This window comes from Eublepharis macularius, chromosome 2, assembly GCF_028583425.1.
Source record: "Eublepharis macularius isolate TG4126 chromosome 2, MPM_Emac_v1.0, whole genome shotgun sequence".
In the NCBI taxonomy this organism is placed as follows: Eukaryota; Metazoa; Chordata; class Lepidosauria; order Squamata; family Eublepharidae; genus Eublepharis; species Eublepharis macularius.
Window position 1 is genome coordinate 131,659,449 of NC_072791.1, and position 19,890 is coordinate 131,679,338.

The window sequence follows — 19,890 nt, forward strand, 5'->3', positions numbered from 1 at the left end:
TCCATTATTATCAGGATCTAGGCAGAGCATGCATATTACTCCCATTCTCCAGTCACAGTATTTGCTGTCCATCAATTACCAGGCTCAGTTCAAGGTTTTGGCAATCGCATACAAAGCCCTTCATTGCCTTGGCCCCTCATATCTTCAGGGCCACCTCTCTCCTTATGGTCCACTTCAGCAGCTTTGCTTATTTGAACAGGGCCTGCTGCAGATGCTACCCTGCAAAAGGGCAAAGTCAACAGCTGCCCGTACATGTATATTATCTGTAGTGGCCCCCACCTTATGGAATGGCCTGCCTGCAGAGGGCAGGAAAGCTCCCACTTTTCTGACTTTCCACAAACTGTACAAAAGGGCTTTCTTATATAGGTAATATGGCTGTATTGTAAGGAAATGGTTAAAGAGATGCTTTGATAAAGGTATAGGGGCTGTATATTGTAGTATTGTGCAGAGTCTGTTACTATTATTTATTAAGCCATGTCAGATTGCTTATGTTTTGTTTCAGCTCTGTATCAAATTTTGTTTGTTTTCAAGTTGTTCTGCAATCTAGACTCTGTTATATTTTTTTTATTGAAAGTCCCAGCTGTTGATTGTGTTGAATTACACTTTGTAATCCTGCCTTGAGTCTCAGTGAAAAAAGTGGACTTTAAATAATGCAGACAATACAAATTTAGAGTGTCAGAAAATTTCCTGATTCTGGCCTTCCTGGGACACCCATCCTATTGTTCAACTGGACTGACAGCATAATAATACAGTCTTATCTCCTTTAACTCAGCAAGGTCAATGGCAATTTTTATAGTGTTAGTCCAACTTAAAAACTTACATACTCATCAGTGGTGGAAACAGCCTGCGTTTTGGGACATGTATTTGTAACAAGTCACAAAAGAAGCCTATGAATGCTTATTTAGAAATAAGTCCCAATGTATTCAAAGAACTCACTCCCACATTAACATACATAGGTTTGCCATGTCTCCAAAATGGCCTGTATATCTCATTACCTTCTCATTGGTTTAGATTAGATACAATGCCATACCATTTAGTGCTATATGAATGTGGCTGGAAGAAGTCCCTGGCTTTCTTCTGTGTTCTTCCTTGCTTGTTGCAAAATAATTAGTTACATCCTAGTTTGCCTCAGCCCATAATTTGCTCTACTTCTAATTAAACAAACTGTGGCTTGTGCTTGCACTGCAGGCCAGGGTTGCAAGCACCGGAAATCTGTAGTTTGTATTTCTAGCCTACGGGGTAAACATAAACCCAGATATAATGGTGATCAGAGATTTGTTACAAACTAGTAATTTAGCTCATAGTGGAAAGGGATTCCACAAGAAAAGTTAACATTGTATCCTTCCAAACTTGTTCACATTATACCAGGCCATTGTCTGTCAGGCCCAAGTCATTGACATTGCAGTCCTAAACCAGAGTTTGCACCCTTTTAAGCCCTCTTAGCTCTCTTTATGATTGCACTGTAAGTTCTCAATTACTGATTCAAATAAAGATGGTTAGTTATTGTAATTATTCTGTTCTGCAAAAATCCAAGTACCGAGTTATGTGTTTTCCCATGGAATATTTCAAACATATTCTATAACTCTAATGTTAGTAGCTCCAATTTAGCTTGATTACCTTTATTTTACAGATATTTTGCAAAAGTTAGTACAATTTTTACTTTTTGTGTTGAATTAATAACATACTGAATTGAAAGAAAGTTACCAGCATGCAGTTTCACCAAACAGGGTTATGTGACGCTAGGAGATAATTAAAAAATGTAAGAATGAATATGAAATACTAAGAACAGATTGTGAGTGGAAAGGAGGGAAGATTTTTTAAAAAAAATTATCTACTTACAACCAGAACATTCAGACAATATCTATGGGGAAAGACTGTTAAAAGTGATTGTAAACATATTCAGAAATTTCTAATACAAGTGGCTGCTAGTTGGAGAAATAATATGCAAGAATTATTCTCTTCAATAATCTATCATCTTGTATTGGCATGCTAAAACCTTTCCCTCTAAATTTTGGATGTGTTACCTTACAGGTGGGTAACCTGTCTTTCAGATGGCAGATAACAGGTAGGTTCTGTACAATCCATTTCTTGAAAGTTGTGTTTTTGCAAGAAGCAGCTGCTCTTACAAAAAATGTGTTGTTATATTTGTAGATCATGAATGTCTTAGCTTGAATTTCTGTGTTTTATGTAGAATATCTATAGCAGTTCTGTATAGAGTTAGATGAAATTACTCAAGAGAGAGAGAGTAAATGTAGTATACAGCCACTATTTTTTCAGGATGTTGAGTTCAGAGTGCAACACTCGGGTTATGCCCTGCTGTTAAATATTTAGCCCCCTTCTTCATAGCTTTAAAAATTACCAGAAATGTTGCATCTTTGGCTGAAGTATATTTTACAGATTGTATTGCAGCAAAATATGAGAGAGACAGGTGTATGTCTTACTCCATTTTAGTCAGGGTCACTATGCATTCTTGTTCCTATCAAAGTATGCAGTGAAGTCCTGCTGTGTCTGTCACTTTTCATCTGTGCTATAAATCACTGCATACAAAATAATTTATTGCAGTGAAGAGTTGATGAAGCATGTGAACCTTTACATTTTCTTCTGCTGGCATATAAGATCTCTAATGGAAAATTGCCCCAGCTAATATAACTGATTTATAGAATACTCTTGGGCTGACTTGCATGGAAACAGCAATATTCTTCTCCTGTAGTTTTTTTGTTGAAGATCAGGAATAGTGGGGTTTGCCAAGAAAAATTCCTTTGGCAGGTAGTTTGAAAAATTGTGTCATGAGAGTCATTTTGATCAAGGGATATAGTGTAGTGGAACTGATGGCACCTTTTAATCTTTTTCTACTTACGTACAGCGTTGGAGCAAGTAACTTTAAAAGTCACCCCCCACCCCCCAATAAGTTGTACAACTTTATCTGAGTGCCTTGCTAGGTTAGCTGCAGTTTGTATAAACATAAACTTATTGTTACTTTAGGAATGTCTGTATTTATAAAGCTTACATGAATTCATTAAAAACATGCAGCTGTGTATATTGAGCATATAATGTTCTTTCAGTAAAGCAGAAGATGTTGCCTCAGATTCTGTGGAAACTGCTAAAAGTACAGGAGACAAAAAAGGTAATTTATTAAAAATTTGTAGATAAAGAACAAATGTGCAGGTTGGGCTGCTAAAGATTATCGTTATCTTGTTTATATGTTTGGGCAAGTACTTGGGACATCTTAAGAATTGGGGTATGCACTAGTCCTGGCTAAGATACCAGTTTTGGTCATGAATATCTTGTGTGTGCAGTCAGTTTCTGGAATAAGTAGTTTAAAAATCTAATGCAGCTTTGGTAATGTGGTCTTTCATTGTGGATTTTTGTATCTTTGAAAACAAACTACTTCTCAAGTTATCCTTCACAGACATATGCACATACATCTGTCTTGCAAGTTAGAACCAGCATGTGTTGCTTTGGGAACTCTGTACTGCAGGAATTATAGCCAAAACTGCAGCTAAAATAAATAGCTACCAATGGTATAAAATTCAGTTACAGTCAAGGCTTGTTTTGAACTTTACTGGTTCTCTTACAGAAAAGCTAGCAGACCAGGTGATGCAGAATCCTCAAGTCCTGGCAGCTTTGCAGGAACGACTTGATAATGCACCTCACACTCCTTCCAGTTACATTGAAACGTAAGTTTAAGAAACGTGGCTTGCCACTGGAACAGAATGAAGAGGCTCATAAATGCGCTCAACATTAGCCATCCTTTGAAGGGTGAAAGACTGCTTCATAAAGAACTCACATGAATGCATGAAGAAGTGGTTTGCTTTGAACCTGTTATTACTGGACAAACCCAATTTCTACTGTAGTGAGACTAAGTAATATTCTAGTCACTTTCTATTTTGTCTGTAAGCCACAGCCATGATTAAATCTGGAATTCTCCTTCAGTGGGGGAAGGCATCCAAACTGGTCAGGTCACGCCTCCTCTCGCTCCAGGCTATGCAATTTTTTATGTGTATGACTTCTGGGACTGTGCATGTGTTTCTCTCCAGTTCAAATAGCTCTGTTGCTCCAGGAGGACGCTAGAGCTTAGCTCTAACGATCTTGTGATAAAACGCAAAAAACCTCAGCTGCACAGAGGGACAACGATGGAAAGTAATCCCCCCCAAAAGACCCAGGGCCCTGGGTATATGGGGAAGAAAGATCATGTGAAGGAAAAACCCTCCTCATCCAAGGCCTCGAGCAAAGGGGATGGGCAAAGGAGAGATGCTGGCTCCACATCCATACAAGCTGACTGATCAGGTTTGTCAGAGGCCTCTGATGTCCCTTTGATCAAATCTACTTTACCCTCCCCGGCAGCACAACAGCATGAAAATGGCGAGGAGGGTCAGCTTCTTTGCGACACAAAGGTTGCCTGGCTGAGCCATAATTCCTTTACACCAACTGTTAACGGCCCCGTGGGTAGTGAGTCGATGCCTCAGGTGATGGCTCAAACCTCCCTCAGTTCCCTCCTGGTAGGCCAAGACCACAAAATTGGGACTTCCCCAGCAAGTATTTTCCCCTTCTGGCAAGCTCAGATGGCCACTTTGAGGATGCCAGCTGCATCAGGAGCTATGAATATGGCAAGCGCACCATTTTTCCCCACTCTCTTTGGACCACCTCCTGTGGAGTGGATGATGCAGGCTTGGAAATCCTCTCACAAATGCAGGCCCCAATATTAACTCCTTCTGAAATGGGAAGGAAAACTGGGCTTGATCAAGAGGGAGCAGGGGTTGACAGACTGTCAGCAGGTGAATGCACAGAGTCTAGGAAAAGGCTCTGAGATCGCAGCTCCGCTCTTTCAACAGCCTTGGAGTCCTCAGACTCCTCTGTCTTATCAACTCCAGAGAGAGTGCAGCCCGGACGTAAATGTTTTAAAGAGGCAAATAAAAGTGCTAAGAGGAGCAGATCAGACAGAGCCAGATCCCTATCCCCTCTGCGGCCTGCAAAGCATCGCAAATGCACTCAAACAGGGAGCTCTCTCTCCCCAAGACAGGACTCCAGTTCAGAGGTTTCTGTGTCAGTTAACCCTTCAGCTACCATGACGCCAGGCAGAGAGGAGGGAGAGTGGTCAGGGGAGGAGTCAGATATGAAGGACAATTCAGCCAGGCTGTTCCAGCCAGAGTGCTTTCAGAGGCTGCTTAAAAAGGTGGTTACCACTTTAAATTTTCCCAGCTAAGAAAACTCTTCAGAAACTTCCCCACCCACTCTGGATGCTAGAGGTTTTAAGAAACCTCCAAAAAAGATGTCCAGCTGTCCCTTTTCTGAGAATGTTGATGAAGTCATACGTTCTGAATTGTCTATTCCTGGCTATGGGTCTACTCTGCATTCAGTTGCAAAGAGGTTTTATACCTTGCCTGATGAGACCATGGAAAATCTCAAAGTCCCCCTAGTGGACGCTCCTGTGGTAGCACTGCACTGGAGCACAGTTCTGTCAAAAGATGGGGATAATGTGTTGAAGGACCCAGTGGACAAAAAGAACGAATCTATCCTAAAAAATCTCATGCGGCGGCTTCGTTAGCAATAAGAGCTTCAGCAGTCTTCTCCAAGCATGGAATGAAGCACAGAACAAAATTCTGGATGGAATGGCTTGATTCGTTGCAAAGAACTCGTGTTCTGTAGGGCCGTGTTTTTACAAAACATGGCTTTTTCCTACTGTTTCGTTGCCGGTTTAGGAAGCCATTAACCAAGAACAAATAGCACGAAAACCTAACAAATTTCAGTGTCAATAAATAATAAATCAATTCTAATTTATATTAACACTCAGTTTTTCAATTGATAAGGGTACACACAAGCCTCAACATCCAGACCTATACATAAAGTGCTGTTGCATACAGTGCAAATGATGATAATTCCTATGAACAGACCAGTTACAATATTCAGTGGCTCAGCTCAAAACCACTTCTATTTTATACAAAGTCCATAGGAGCGTGTCCAGGTACAGGTTCAGTAGTACAGAGTGCAGTTGACCACAAAACAGTCACACATGAGTGTGACAGCTCTTTCCACCAGGGCGTCAGCTGTGTCTGGTGCTTTTTCTAACAGGGCTTCTGTAGAGGAGATATGTAGAGCGGCAGCTTGGTTATCCTTTAAAGCACTATAGAATTGATCAACAGAATTCTGTAGAGGCTGCATTTGAGAGAAGGGTACTCCAAAGGGTGTTGGAGCAGTAAATTTTGTTTTCTCCCACCCAAACTTGCTTGGTTACATAACCAGTTTGGATGCCTTCCCCCACTGAAGGAGAACGAAACATTGGAAAGACCTTACCTGAAGGTTTCTTCTCTTCAGTGGGGCAAAGGCATCCAACTCTCCCACCCAGTTTTCAGGTTGCTATTGTTACAGTTATATTATATTAGAGTAAGGTTATATCTATGTCACTATTTGTTTTTTAATGTTTTTGGTTTGATTATATATCTATTAACTATCCTGAGCTAGGCTGTTTTATGTCTGGAGGGAAGCACGTGCTCAATCCCTTAAGGCATACACATAAAAATTTGCATAGCCCTGCCTGAAGCGAGAGGAGGCATGACCTAACCAGTTTGGATGCCTTCACCCCACTGAAGAGAAGAAACCTTCAGGTAAGTTCTTTCCAATGTTTCGTTCAGAAATGCAGTCCTTCCTCTTTCTGCTTACCAGCATAACTGTCTCCTGCTTCTTTTCTACCTTAGCCTCACACCAGCCCTTTACATTTGGAAGGAATAGGTCATATACATTTAGCTTCATTACTCTTTTAGGGAAATAGCCTTTGTTTTGCCTGGCATTGCTGTTTCCCTGGCAGAGCAAAAGAGTTAGGATTTCCTGAGCTTAGCTAGCTTAAACCAGAACAAATACTTGGTTAAGAGATCATGAGAAAACTCAGCCAAAGTGAACTCATAAGTTTATGTCCCATTGCCCTGTAATACTTAGCTTGCCCAGTTTTATCTCTTATGTTGAATATTTGTAATGCAGTTGCTCAGTTAGAAGAAAACCTTTAGAAGTTCCTTGCAGCAAGAACTTAAAACAAGATGGAAGGAAGGTTGGAATGCAAACTGTGTATGTGTATGAGAAAAAAATTGGTGCTGCTGTAAATGTAAACAGTTTCCCAAATTTCTAGCTTACCAAAAGCAGTAAAACGAAGAATTGATGCCTTGAAACAGCTACAGGTGAAATGTGCCCACATAGAAGCTAAGTTTTATGAAGAAGTTCATGATTTAGAGAGAAAATACGCTGCCCTTTACCAGCCTCTCTTTGATAAGGTAAGGGTGTCTGTGTGTTTTGTTTTCCTATGAATTTGAGCTAATATTAATGAAAAAAGAAGTGCCTTATTTTTTTGTAGGCTCTGTTTGAAAATCATGAAAATTGGCTAATTTCCAAGTGTATGTATTCTGTCTTCATTTTGAGTTGTACACTGAGATTAGAGATCTTCCAGTTAATTGTGATATTGTAATGTGGTTGCCTCCATCAGCTGGGGTTTGTTTCCCCCCCCCCCCGGTTATTGGGGTTCTTTAAATCTCTCCCCCTCTCCTCTTTTTAAGTGAGCAACCGTATTGTGATGGGAATTAAAGCTGTATGGGATTAAGGGGTTTTCCTCAGTTGTAACATTTATATAGGCTTGGATTCACTGGTGTTCTTGTGGGTATAAGGATTTCTGACCATAAAGTGTGACTTTCTCACCTCCCCTTTCCTGCAACAATCCCAAATGCCCCTAAAATCCTGTGCATGGGAAATAGGGATCCACTAAGATCAGAGCAAGAGGGCATTTTGAGCAGTTCCGGGGAGAGGAAGTGTCATGCTACATACGCAGAAATCCATGTGCCTGCCATAGCTAGCTCTGTAGTGTGCTGTGTTGTCAGGGATATGATAAACATTTGTTGGAGCAAGTTCAAGGGTTTCAAGGCCTGGCCATAATTGAGAAATAAGAAGAACAGGCAAAGCCATTCCCATATGTCAGAATAACAAGTGTGTAGAACCAAGGTGAATTTTCATTTTGTTAGCAGTACTGAACAGGTTTTCTGATTTGGTATTTTGTATAACTTAACTAAGCAGTTTCCTGTTAAGTCTTAACCACATAAAGAATAATCTCAATATACTTTCAGAATGCTGATATAATTAATTCATGACTGTTCTTATTCATGTTTAAAGAATTAACCAGTTAGACAGCTGAAGTCCTTGTGGTGGCTTCACTTTAACACTTTGCAAGAGAGAGTGGAAGAATCAGGGTCATCGCTTTTTAGTACAATTTCTAAAAAGGAAAAGGAGGGGAAACGCTCTGTTAATTTATTTATTTACTTTTATTTATTTATACCTGCCTTTCTTCCCAATGGGGACCCAGAGCAGCTCGCATCATTCTCCTTCCTCCATTTTATCCTTACAACAACCCTGAGAAGTAGGCTAGGCTGAGTGTGACTGGCCCATAGTTACCCAGCAAGTTTCCATGGGAGAGAGAGAATTTGAACCTAGGTTTCCCAGATCCCAGGCCAACACTGTAACCACTATGCAATGCTGGCTCTCTGCTAAGCCACCCACGAGACTCTGGCTCTTAGAGCCACCACAGTAAAGCCTCAATTTTTTTTTATCAGTGCTGTCTTAGCCTTATATAATAATGGAACATGAAGTTGCGAGGTGGGGATACACAATGGAAGAGTTAGTAAAACACTTTGACTTTTTAAAGCTGAAATAATTTTTAATAAGAAGACAGATAAAGAAAAGAGGGATTTATGTCTTGTAGTTTGGTTAAGTAATTTATCCAACATGTCAAAAATCAATTCTTTCGCAAATACTGTTTTTGAGATGCAAAATTAATACCCCCATTTGATAATCACCTCATTGCTTCCCGTCAGTTACTGGGCTCAGTTCAGGGTATTGGATATCACTTACATAGCCCTTCGTGGCCTTGGTCCATCATATCTGCAGGATTCTTCTGAGAATCCTGTAAGTGCCAGTGGGCAAGATCAACAACTGCATGCAGACATGCATTGTTGTGCTCCTTACCTTATGGAATGGCCTCTCTGATGAGGTTAGGAAGGCTCCTGCTCTCCTGGCCTTCTGCATACTATACAAAAATGAGTGGGGGAGGGTTTTTTTTACACAGGTATTATGGCTATACTGAAATGAAATAGTTCAGATAGATGCTTTGGTAAAGAGATAGGGACTGTTATGTTCTGTGTGCTATAACTATGCTCCTACTGTGTTATTTCTCCATCACTTAATCTGTCATGTTTTAAATGCTTGCACTTTGTTTTAGATTAGTTTCAGCTCTGTTTCAGCTATCTGCTTGTTCAGATAACTGTAGCCCAAACCCTATTGCAGTGTTTATTGGATGTTCTATCCTGTTAAGTTTGACTTTTACTCGTGTTGTTTATAGTCCACCTTTCTCACTAAGATTCTAGGCGGATTACACAGTGTAAGTCAATATGAACATTGGCTGGGATACTAACTAAACAATACAATTGGGTAAGGATAGCAGAAATTTGAAAACAAGCAGAAATCCAGTACAGAGGTGATGAAAACCAATGCTGAAACAAAGCATAAGCCGTTTAATAAGACATATTAAACAGCACAGAACTATCCATTAGGCAACCTTGAATCTGAGTGAGAAAAGCAGCCCATAAATGATATAAATAAATAAAAACGTTGCAGGTAAATACGTTATTGCTGCTATATTTGAATAAATAGCTGATATAAATGCTTAACCCTTGTGAACAGACTCTGTGGTCCACGTCCTGTTTCTGGCAGCGCTGTACATTCCTTTAAAGGGTGACTTTGTGTTCTAATGTTCAATGTTTATACAATTTGCACAGAGAAGGGATTTCATCATTGGTGCTGCTGAACCAACAGATGCTGAGGCAGAATGGCACAGTGAAAATGAAGAAGAAGAGAAACTAGCTGTAAGTACAAATAACTAGATGGTCTGAAAGCTTTTAAACAGAATTACTAATATGGCAGTCTAAGATCATTACTTAAACTTGTCTGAGAAATGCTAATAACGTGATGTGAATAAAATAATGCATCCCTTGACAAAGCATATTAAGTGCTTATATCGAGTGCCTTATGGTTTAAACTTAATGAAACCAATTTTTTTCTATTAGCTTTGTTCCAGTGCTGTAATTTAGTTCCTCAATCATCATCATTTGCACTGTTCGTAACCTGTTGGCAGCTTTTTCTGCAAATGGGTTCCATTCCAGTGCTATAGTAACACCCCAAATAAGAAGAAGCTGGCTGTTTCTGCCTGTGTGTCATCTGTGTTTTGGGGGACAATAGTTGCTTGTTTTAAAAAGAAACAAAATAATGGAGAGATCATTTTGGTTTGGTTTGGTTGGAATGTCGTTGTGCCTTCTCTCCAAGAGATCAGCAGCAGGGTATCAGAGATGTACTGGGGCATATTCAAGAAAACCATCCAAGGACTAGAATTATTAGAAGAAAAATGCCAGTGGTCACCTAATAGTTCTATTATAGCCAATTGCACAATTAGATGTGTAAGACATTATTTAAACCCAGTTTTAGCAATAGTATGGACTTGATTCCACAAAAGATTTCCATGGCTTGAGAAGATTTCTATTTCCTGAGTGCAGTGTCCCTGCCTCTCCTCCTTCCACTGTAGCATAAAATACTCCCTGAAATACTGATGCTCAGGAGAAGATGTCCAAGAACTGAGGGAGGGGAGTTGGAGATCTGCAGTGGAGGAGGGAATCTGAGAAATTGCCGGTGTTGGTGGTAGGATTTCAGTCTATTCCTCAAACTGGCTTTCTGCCAGGTGCTTTCAAACCTGAAGAATATCTTCTGTATGAGCAGATACCATTGAGGTACCAGTTCTTTCTAAAGAGTTGTTCTGCCCTCATTCTCCATAACAACAGAAGAGCCGTCAGTATGGGAGCAGGACACCTCTAGTAGCCATTGACCCCAAGTGTTCAAACTAATTTCCTGAGAACTAGGAGCTCATTGCACTGAGACATACCTACAACTTCTGCTTGATAGTCAGATAGTTATGTGTGTATCCTTTTGTGTAAATACACTGGATAGGCCTTATCCCCCTGCTGCTTTCTTCCTTCATAATGGTGTTGTCTACTGCTTATGTGACAATTGTTCAGTGTTAAGCAAACAAAGTTTTTATACTTTATGATAAACTTGGAATGTGCTTGAAAAGTTTCTAATCTAAAATGTTAAAAAATAATGGAATTCTGTATCTTGTTTCTAGGGAGACCTGAAAAATAAAGTAGTAATAGAAGAAAAAGAAGCAGGTGCAGCAGAAGAGACAAATCCCAGAGGAATCCCAGATTTTTGGTTCACAATATTTAGAAATGTAGATATGCTGAGTGAATTAGTACAGGTAATGCACTGAAAGGTTATATATTGTGTTGGGCTAATATAAAAAGGCTATGCCATTTCAATTTGAATATTGAACTCCTGTTTGGGAATAAGAGTAATTATGTTATAGTCATTCCTTGCCTGAAAATTATAGTTAATACATCCATCTAATCATATATTATAATTTTGGTATGAATTCTCCCCAGTTTACTTTTTAGTTATACAAGTTACAGGCTTGACTATACTACTTTGTTCTGATTTGTCATTTTCTTACTTGAATTTCCTTCCCCTTACTTGTCACCTCCTAATAATTGAACATTGAGTGCTCTTATCTAGAACCACTAAAAGGCAGGTACTTTTATGAAAGATGTAGCTACAAGGTGGACGAGGTACCTTTGTTTTCAAAACCACTGCTGTTCATCTTCATTGGAGAACATACGAAGTTGCAATATTTGGTCTGCTTGCTTTTAGGATGGAGACTTTTCTTTTTGCAAGTCAGGCAGAAGAAACAAACCAGATAGTCTTTCTCTTTTTAATCAGGGTGGGACATTTTCTCACCCACAGTTCCAGAGCATAAATGATTGTAAATTGACCTAGAAGAAATCATTGTAGGTTTGAACAATGCCTTTGGAGTTAGTCTTGGCAACTAAATCTTAGATACTGTAATCACCCTAACTCTTTCAGATTACATTTTCAAATTCCAGTTGCTGGATCAGATCCTAGGTACTGCTACTGGAGTGCATCTTGCAGAGCATGATTTCCTGCCTCCATTTACTGCTGCAGTCCACTAAGGCTCCCTTCTTCTGGACTGGGATCAGAGAGGCCATCAGGAACAGTGCGGGGGAATCAATGTGGTGGTCTGCAGTGAGAGAGGAGAATTGTTAATGGAAGTGTCATTCCACCAGTGTATTTCTTGGTATGCGGGCAGCACCTTGGGAGGAATCAATTAACTTGGATGGGATATGCAGATGGTTTGTAGATGCTGTAACTGTGACTAACCCATTTCCAATTTGCTTCAATGACTGAAATCCTCTGACTCTTCACAGGATAGAATTATGAAAGCCTTCATGACCCAAGGAATGGTTGGGAACCTCTCAGAGCATGCTTATCTTGCCTTTGAGGCTTAAGGCTTCTACTCTTACATCCATATTCGTCTAATTACAGAGGAGTAGTTGTGTAGGTCTATTACTACCAAAGAATTAGTGTTTTGCAGTGTCTTAAATATGAACATGTTTATGACAGCTTAAGATTTCTTGGGTTAGTTGGTAGAAAATAGCAACAAAAAATCTGTTTTTTTAATAATAACTTTTATTTTATTAGTAAGATTAAAAGCCAATAAAGGGGCAAAGAAAGACAAAAAGAAAAGAAAATGGAATAGAAAGAAAGGGGGAAAAAGAGAAACGAAAATTAAAGAAAGGAAAAACAAAGAAATAATACATATTTCATTTTCCATTTTCCTCTACGTTGCTTATTATACCTTTACACATATTGTACTTGTAGTTTTAATACCCCTTAAGTTTACCTTTTCAATACTGCCCTCCTTCTATTTATTTTTCCCAAGTTTATCTTCTTAGAAATCAAATCTACAAATCATCAATCATTTTTTCTCGTCTCACACAGAAAGTCAATAAGGGGTTTCCAATTAACCATGAAAGTAGGCAATGTTTTATCTCTAATCAGAGTTGTAAGTTTAGCCATCTCCACTAACTCCATTTTCACAATCCAGTCATCCATTGAAGGCAATACTGTACTTTTCCATTTTTGCACATATAAAAGCCTAGCCACCACTGTCACTTATAGAAATAGAATACCATGTGTGTTTTCCAGCTGTTTGTCCATTAATCCCAACACAAAGGCTTCTGATTTAAATTGTAAATTGATCTCATCATATGAATTTGTGACCAAATTTTTTTTGTTTTAAGACAAGACCACCAAAGTTGATAAATGTTCCTTCATGTTGCTCACATTTTAAACATTTGTTTGACATACCTTTACTCATTTTTGCTAATTTATCAGAACACATATACCACTGATACAACATTTTGTGTAAATTTTCTTTTAGTGTGGAACTCAAAGTGAATTTAAGCCCCTTTACCCACATTGGTCCATTTGTATATTATATCCAAAATTGTTGGCCCATTTTACCATACAGTCTTCCACACATTCTTCTTCCATTTCAAATTTCAACAAAAGTTTGTACATTTTGGCAATAATGTGTTCATCATTGTACAAAGTGCTTTTTCAAACTCTGTTTTATCGTAATCAAAGCCCCATAATTTTTTATCTAATTTAAACCTTTCTAGCAATTGTGCGTAGAAAAGCAATTGACATTTATAGTCTTCCCTTGTCTTCAGTACAGTATCCATGTGAGGAGGACTCTAATAATTTTCCATACATCAACCATCTCTGTTTAGTTATCATTTCAGGTTATCATTTCACGTCTAGAAAGCTTCCTGTGTTGAAATCCAAAGCGATACCTTCTTTGATAGTCTCAGTTTATATTTATTCCAAATTCTCAAAATGGCTCTCCTAATATAATGATTTTTAAAGTCTACATTGACCTTTGCATTATCGTACCACAAATAACGATGCCATCCAAATCTCATGTCATGACCTTCCAAAGTCAAGAGCCTATCATTTCTCAGAAGCATCCATTCCTTCATCCGCATTACAATCACTAGCTGCTTGTTGAGCCCAAGTTTGATAATGTCCAAACTGTCAGCATACAGTCTGGTTTCAGTTTGGTTAAGTTAGTCAGATAGCCATAAACAAGGCTTTATCATCTTTGTAAAATTGTAATAATCATTTCTGCTTCAAATAGTGTGGCCTCTACCCTGACCTCCTTGATCTTGAACACTCGGAGCACTCTTAAAGTTAATTTCCATAAGATGGGACTCCATTGTGACAACTTTTCTCCTTTACTGTAAATGCAGGGTTAAGGAAGATGGGGAAAAAGCCATCCAAGTCTTCCTAGCTCATTAATGCAAGGTGTTTATAATAGAAACTTATAAAGCCATAGCCAAACCATGCACCGCAGCAGAGTCTGAACACACTGTTAGGGGATTTGTTGCCTACTGACAAATTAACTTTAAAACAGTGAATGGGGAATTATGCACAGCAGTCGCATTCATCACCCCCTCACTACATTGCAGAATTTTGCTCGTTTGATGTGAGACAATATTTGGTAGGTTTCTTAAAGAGGAGCTAGAGCACTGAGTTCAGGCAGCGCTATTACTCCCTGGTGCAAAGTCTCTGCCGACAGAGACTGTTAAAACCGGTTATTTTGAACTACTGGGTGGCTCCAAGCATAGAGAACTCAGTCTGGTTTACCCAAGTTCTACTTCCATGGAGATTATTTGATCACTGTGTGGGTTTCTAGATCATTGCTTTGTTTTTTTCTAGTTTAATACTAGTAATTTAGTTACGGTAAGAAGTATTATATCAATAATTGCTGGCTTTAGAGAAAAGTGGGAGGTGCTTTTTTGTCCAAGCCTCAGCTGCATTATTCCTTAAAGAATCTGCCTCCTAGTGGATGGAGAAGAGCACACAGTGTTTGGGCCACTGTTCATTAAATAACTAGGAGAATTCCTAGATAAGATATATTATCTATCTCTCACCATTGCTCTCGCTCCAAATGCTCTATAGCAACTATTCAACGCAGTCTATTTCTAACACAGCCTTTTTCCTTCTATTTATCGGCTTTCGTTTTGGACTTGTTGCATCATCTTCAGTTTCTAACTTTCTTGTCCCACCTTCACTGTTCTTTTGCATTTTGAATGGCTGAGACTGGGCAGGGACTATACACATTATACTTCATGGCTTTATAGAACATAAAGAATACTGATTATAGTATTACAAGAATACATTATAGAATACTGATAAATTTCATAATGTCAATGCTAAGAGTAGCCATACACTTGCTATGACCCTGATTATCAAAATCAAAGCTTCCAGTTTCTGAAATAAACATTTAGCTTGAATCAAATTATAACTCTTAAGAGGTGTTGAGAAAGTAACACAATTTGAAAACAGCATACGTTTAAACTTGTTCATGATTTTTATGAAAGAAATAGCTTATTAGTAGTTTCCCCATTTATGTTTAGGAATATGATGAACCAATTTTGAAGCATCTGCAGGATATCAAAGTGAAATTTTCTGAGCCAGGGCAACCAATGGTAAGTACTTGTGAGGCACAGTGTCAGTCTATGGAAAACAGGATACATTGAAGCTGACTCCCCCTCTTGCAGCAAGAAATCCAAGCTCTCTTGAGTCAAGGTTTTTTATTGAGAAATCATAACTAAAGTGTATATATGTCCATAGGTTACACAGAAGCAATTAAAAGCGTATGGCTGTACACAGAACTCTTGCTGAGAATGACATATGTAATGCTTGCTACAAAGTTCCAGTTCCTCCCTGTGAACCCCCACCCCCACCCCCAGTGCCCAACCAGCTGGGCATAGTCAGTGGGAGAACAGGAAGGAACCATCTCAAGGCCTCTGTGGCGAGCCATCCGAGATAAGTGTGCTGTCTTCCCAGGAGCTGGACGGCTTGTGTGAAAAACTACACACACACACACACAGGATGATTGCAAATGAAGGGAAGATGGAGGGACTGTGGGCAACAGACCTGACATTTTGCCCACCGAAAGGCCCTCCTTCACCCCCCTGGCCCCGGCTTGGCTGGGTATTTCTTGTGGAAGTTAGTTGTGAGACGCGGAGAGTTAACATGGGAATGTTCGACCCATTCCCTGAAGCTTTCATCAAAGTCTTTCCATCTGATTAAGTAGTAAAGTTTTTTGTTTTTCCATTTAAAGTCCAAGATTTCCTCTGTCTCATAGTGGACTTGGCCATCAATTAGGGTTGGATGTGGAACGCCTCTTTCAGGGTGCCACTCATTGGGTGGGGGAGCTTTTTTTAGTAGGCTAAAGTGAAAGGTTGGGTGCACTTGGCGTAGGTTCTTTGGTAATTCAAGTTCTACTGTCACTTCATTGATTGCTCTTTTAACTGGGAAGGGACCCATGTATTTGAGTCCTAGTTTTTTGCAGGGCTGATTACTTTTGAAGTTTTTAGTGGAGACATACACTCGGTCTCCGGGTTGCAGGTTCCATTGTTCGGTGCGATGCCGATCTGCATACTTTTTGTAATCCTCTTTGGCTTTCTTTAAGGTCTCCTGGATGATACTCCACTGAGCTGTTAAGGAGGACCATCATTCTCCTAGGTCTCCTGCCTTATGAGTTTCTGGGTTGGTGGCAAAGGGTAGGGCTTGTCCCTCGTATCCGTGCACTATTTTAAAGGGGGAAACCCCCGTGGAACTGTGTACTGCGTTGTTGTACGCATATTCAGCAAAATGGAGAAAGTTTATCCAGTTGTCTTGCTAGTAATTGATGTAGCAGCTTAGAAATTGTTCCAGTACTTGATTAGTGCATTCCGTTTGTCCGTCAGTTTTGGGATGATGGGCGGAGCCTATTCCTTGCTCGATGCCGGCAACTTGGAGGAGCTCCCGCCAAAAGTTGGCCACAAATTGCACTCCCCGATCCAAAATCACTTTGATAGGAAATGAGTGGAGCCTCACTATATGTTTCATGAACAACTTGGCTAGCTTTTTGGCTGTTGAGATAGTGGTACAAGGGATGAAGTGTGCTTGTTTGGAAAACTGATCCACCACTACCAATATGCATGTGCACCCCTTGGAGGGTGGTAGATCGGTGATGAAGTCCATCGAGATCACTGCCCAAGGAGTCTCTAGCGGTTGGAGTAGTCCTGGTGGTTTTCCTCTTCTGGATTTCCCCATTATGCAGACTGGGCAGGTGGACACGTATTGGGAGACGTCCCATCTCATGTTGGGCCACCATAACTGGCGCTGAATTACGTGGAGGGTTTTTAAGTAGCCAAAGTGACCAGCTAATTTGGCGTCGTGGCACTGTTGAAGAATTTCTTTGCATAGACTGGGTGGAATATACAGTTTGTTGCCTTTGTACCACTCACCTGCTTCGGTCTGTGTGAGCTCATTGCGAGGCACGCCTTCGCCCTCCTTTTCCACTTCCTCTTTCACCCACCTTCTCCAGTCAGAGAGATCAAGTTTCTTATTGAGTTGTTGTTTCACCATTTGGCTATGGGTTGTCACTACCCCTCCCAGCTGGGTCAGTGAAAACACTGTGTCAATAATTTCTTCCCTCTGGCTGTCATGTTGTGGCATTCGTGATAGGGCATCTGCTAGGAAGTTGGCTCGCCCTGGTAGGTAATTGAGTGTGAAATTAAACTTGGAGAAGAATTCAGCCCAGCGAAGTTGTTTAGCATTCAGCTTTCTGGGTGTGCGGAGAGCCTCTAAATTTTTATGATCAGTCCAAACTTCAAATGGGCTTCTAGCCCCCTCCAGCCACTGCCTCCATGTAGTAAGAGCAAGTTTAACCTCAAACACTTCTTTTTCCCACACACTCCAGTTGCGTTCTGCATCAGTAAATTTCTTGGATAGATAGGCACAGGGGCAGAGTTTGCCTTCTGCGTCAGGTTGTAGCAACACCCCCCCCCCCCCCCGCTGCCGTGTCACTGGAGTCGACTTGCACAATGAACTTGCAGTTTTCGTCTGGGTGATGCAGCACGGACTCCGAGACGAATTTTAATTTCAGCTTTTCAAACGCTTGCTTACACTCTGGGGTCCACTGTAATTTGACTTGGGAGTTTTTCTCTTGTCCCCCCTTTCCCTTGGTTTTTAATAAGTCTGTCAAAGGCAGAGCTATTTGGGCGAAGTTTTCTATAAATGGTCTATAGAAATTGGCAAATCCCAGGAAAGATTGCAATTGCCTTCTCGTTTGGGGTGCTTCCCACCCCTCCAGTGCTTGTACCTTAGCTGGGTACATTTTTAGTCCTTGACTAGATATACGGTAGCCCAGGTAATCCAACTCCTCCTTGTGAAATTCACACTTGGACAGTTTGACAGGCAACTTATGCTTGATTAGGGTGCTTAGCACTTTCCGGACCAGTTCAACATGTGATTCCTTATCTGCTGTATAGACAAGCACATCATCAAGGTAAACGACCACCCCTTTGTACAGGTATTCATGGAGCACTTCATGAATAATCGTCATGTATACAGCTGGGGTGCCTTTAAGCCCGAACAGCATGACTAGGTATTCAAATTGTCCTAAGGGCGTGTTAAAGGCGATTTTCCATTCATCCCCCTACCGTATTCTAACGCGGAAGTATACATCTTTTAGATCCAGTTTCGAGAAGACTTTGCTTTGAGCTACTACGCTGAGCAGATCTCGAATCAAAGGGAGGGGGTAGGCATTTGACATGGAAACCACATTGATGCTTCTAAAATCTGTGCATAGTCTCAACCCCCCATCCTTCTTTTTGACGAGCAAAACTGGGGCGGCATGCGGGGAGCTGGCTGGCTGGATAAACCCCCTCTCCAAATTTTTGTCTATGAACTTCCGTAGCTCCTGGCACTCCGCTGGGCCCATAGAGTGCAGTTTGCCCTTGGGTAACTTCTCCCCGGGAATCAGTTCAATGGTACAGTCAGTGTTGTGGTGGGAGGGAAGCTCATCTGCCTCCTTTTCGCTGAATGCTAGGCGGAGATCCTTGTACTCCCGGGGGATGGTTTTCTCCTCCTCCTTGGCTAGTAAGACGACGTTCAGGGGGGAGGGAGGTGTCCCGCTCCACTCCCTTGTCCACGCATGCACTCCGCACTGAATTCCTTTGAATATGATAGCTCCCTCTGACCATTTGATGTAGGGGTCGTGGTCTCCTAGCCAGCGGCTACCCAGGATCAGAGGATATTTAGCTGCATTGCTGATTACGTAGGGGCGGGCCTCCCAGTGCTTCCCCATTCCCGTGGGCACGGGTTCGGTTTCAAAGGGGGCTGGACTCATGCTTGACCCGTCCATTTGTTCAAAAACTATTGGATCCTCCAATTCATGGGTTTTCAAGCCTAATCCATTTACTAGGGCGGGCGAGATGATATTTCGGGAGCACCTGGAGTCTATGAAGACTTGTATTCGCACATGAGTCCCTCATTCAGGGTTTACAAGCACTATGGGCATAAACAATATGGCCCCTCTTTCTCTCACCTCAGAAGGGGTGGACTTGGTGACCTGCCGCGGAGGCCCTTTTACAGCAGGTCCTTCTCGTTTCCCGATGGGGTGGGTACCTCACCTTCGGGGGCAGCCAATTCCTCAGCTTCCAATCTGGTATCTGGCTTCCCTCGCCTTACGGGGGCCTTGCGTTCCTCTTTCGGGGCTCTCGGCAACGGTACGGGTCTTGGTGCTCCTCTTCCCGGAGGGGCTTTCAGGGGACATTGAGCTGCGAAATGTCCGATATGTCCACACTGGAGATATAAGCCCTGCCTCCAGCAAGTGTCCCACAGTTCTCTGCCTGGCCCTGGTCCTCCTGGCGTGGGCTGGCCACGGGTAGGTAGGTTGGCTCGTCTCGCCCCCGAGAGCTGGTGTTGTTTTGCCAGGCGGATTACCTGGGTGCGGTTTTCGAGCTTGCAGGCCAGTTGCACCCAGCCTAGGAGGGTGGGTAGATCATCCTGCATCAGGGCCCGATCTAATAGTTCGGGATTCATTCCGTTTCTGAACAATTC

The 19,890-nt window shown here is 41.2% G+C and overlaps 1 protein-coding gene and 1 non-coding gene across 7 annotated transcripts in view; both read left to right on the top strand.

The window, feature by feature from the left end:
• NAP1L4 (nucleosome assembly protein 1 like 4) overlaps nt 1-19,890 on the top strand; it is an 80,050-nt gene that overhangs the window by 8,199 nt on the left and 51,961 nt on the right. For all 6 annotated transcript variants that reach the window (XR_008596535.1, XR_008596536.1, XM_054971692.1 and 3 more), the window contains exons 2-8: nt 2,032-2,065; nt 3,063-3,124; nt 3,578-3,677; nt 7,118-7,259; nt 9,804-9,890; nt 11,198-11,329; nt 15,411-15,482. Coding sequence is in view for 4 of the 6 variants with exons in the window: in XM_054971692.1 (XP_054827667.1) it covers nt 2,052-2,065; nt 3,063-3,124; nt 3,578-3,677; nt 7,118-7,259; nt 9,804-9,890; nt 11,198-11,329; nt 15,411-15,482 (609 nt within the window). In the remaining 2 variants the exon portion in view is untranslated. The remainder of the gene's footprint in view (nt 1-2,031; nt 2,066-3,062; nt 3,125-3,577; nt 3,678-7,117; nt 7,260-9,803; nt 9,891-11,197; nt 11,330-15,410; nt 15,483-19,890) is intronic.
• On the top strand, nt 10,134-10,262 carry LOC129325371 (small nucleolar RNA SNORA54). The gene has a single exon (XR_008596618.1). It is a non-coding gene; the product is annotated as a small nucleolar RNA SNORA54 (small nucleolar RNA).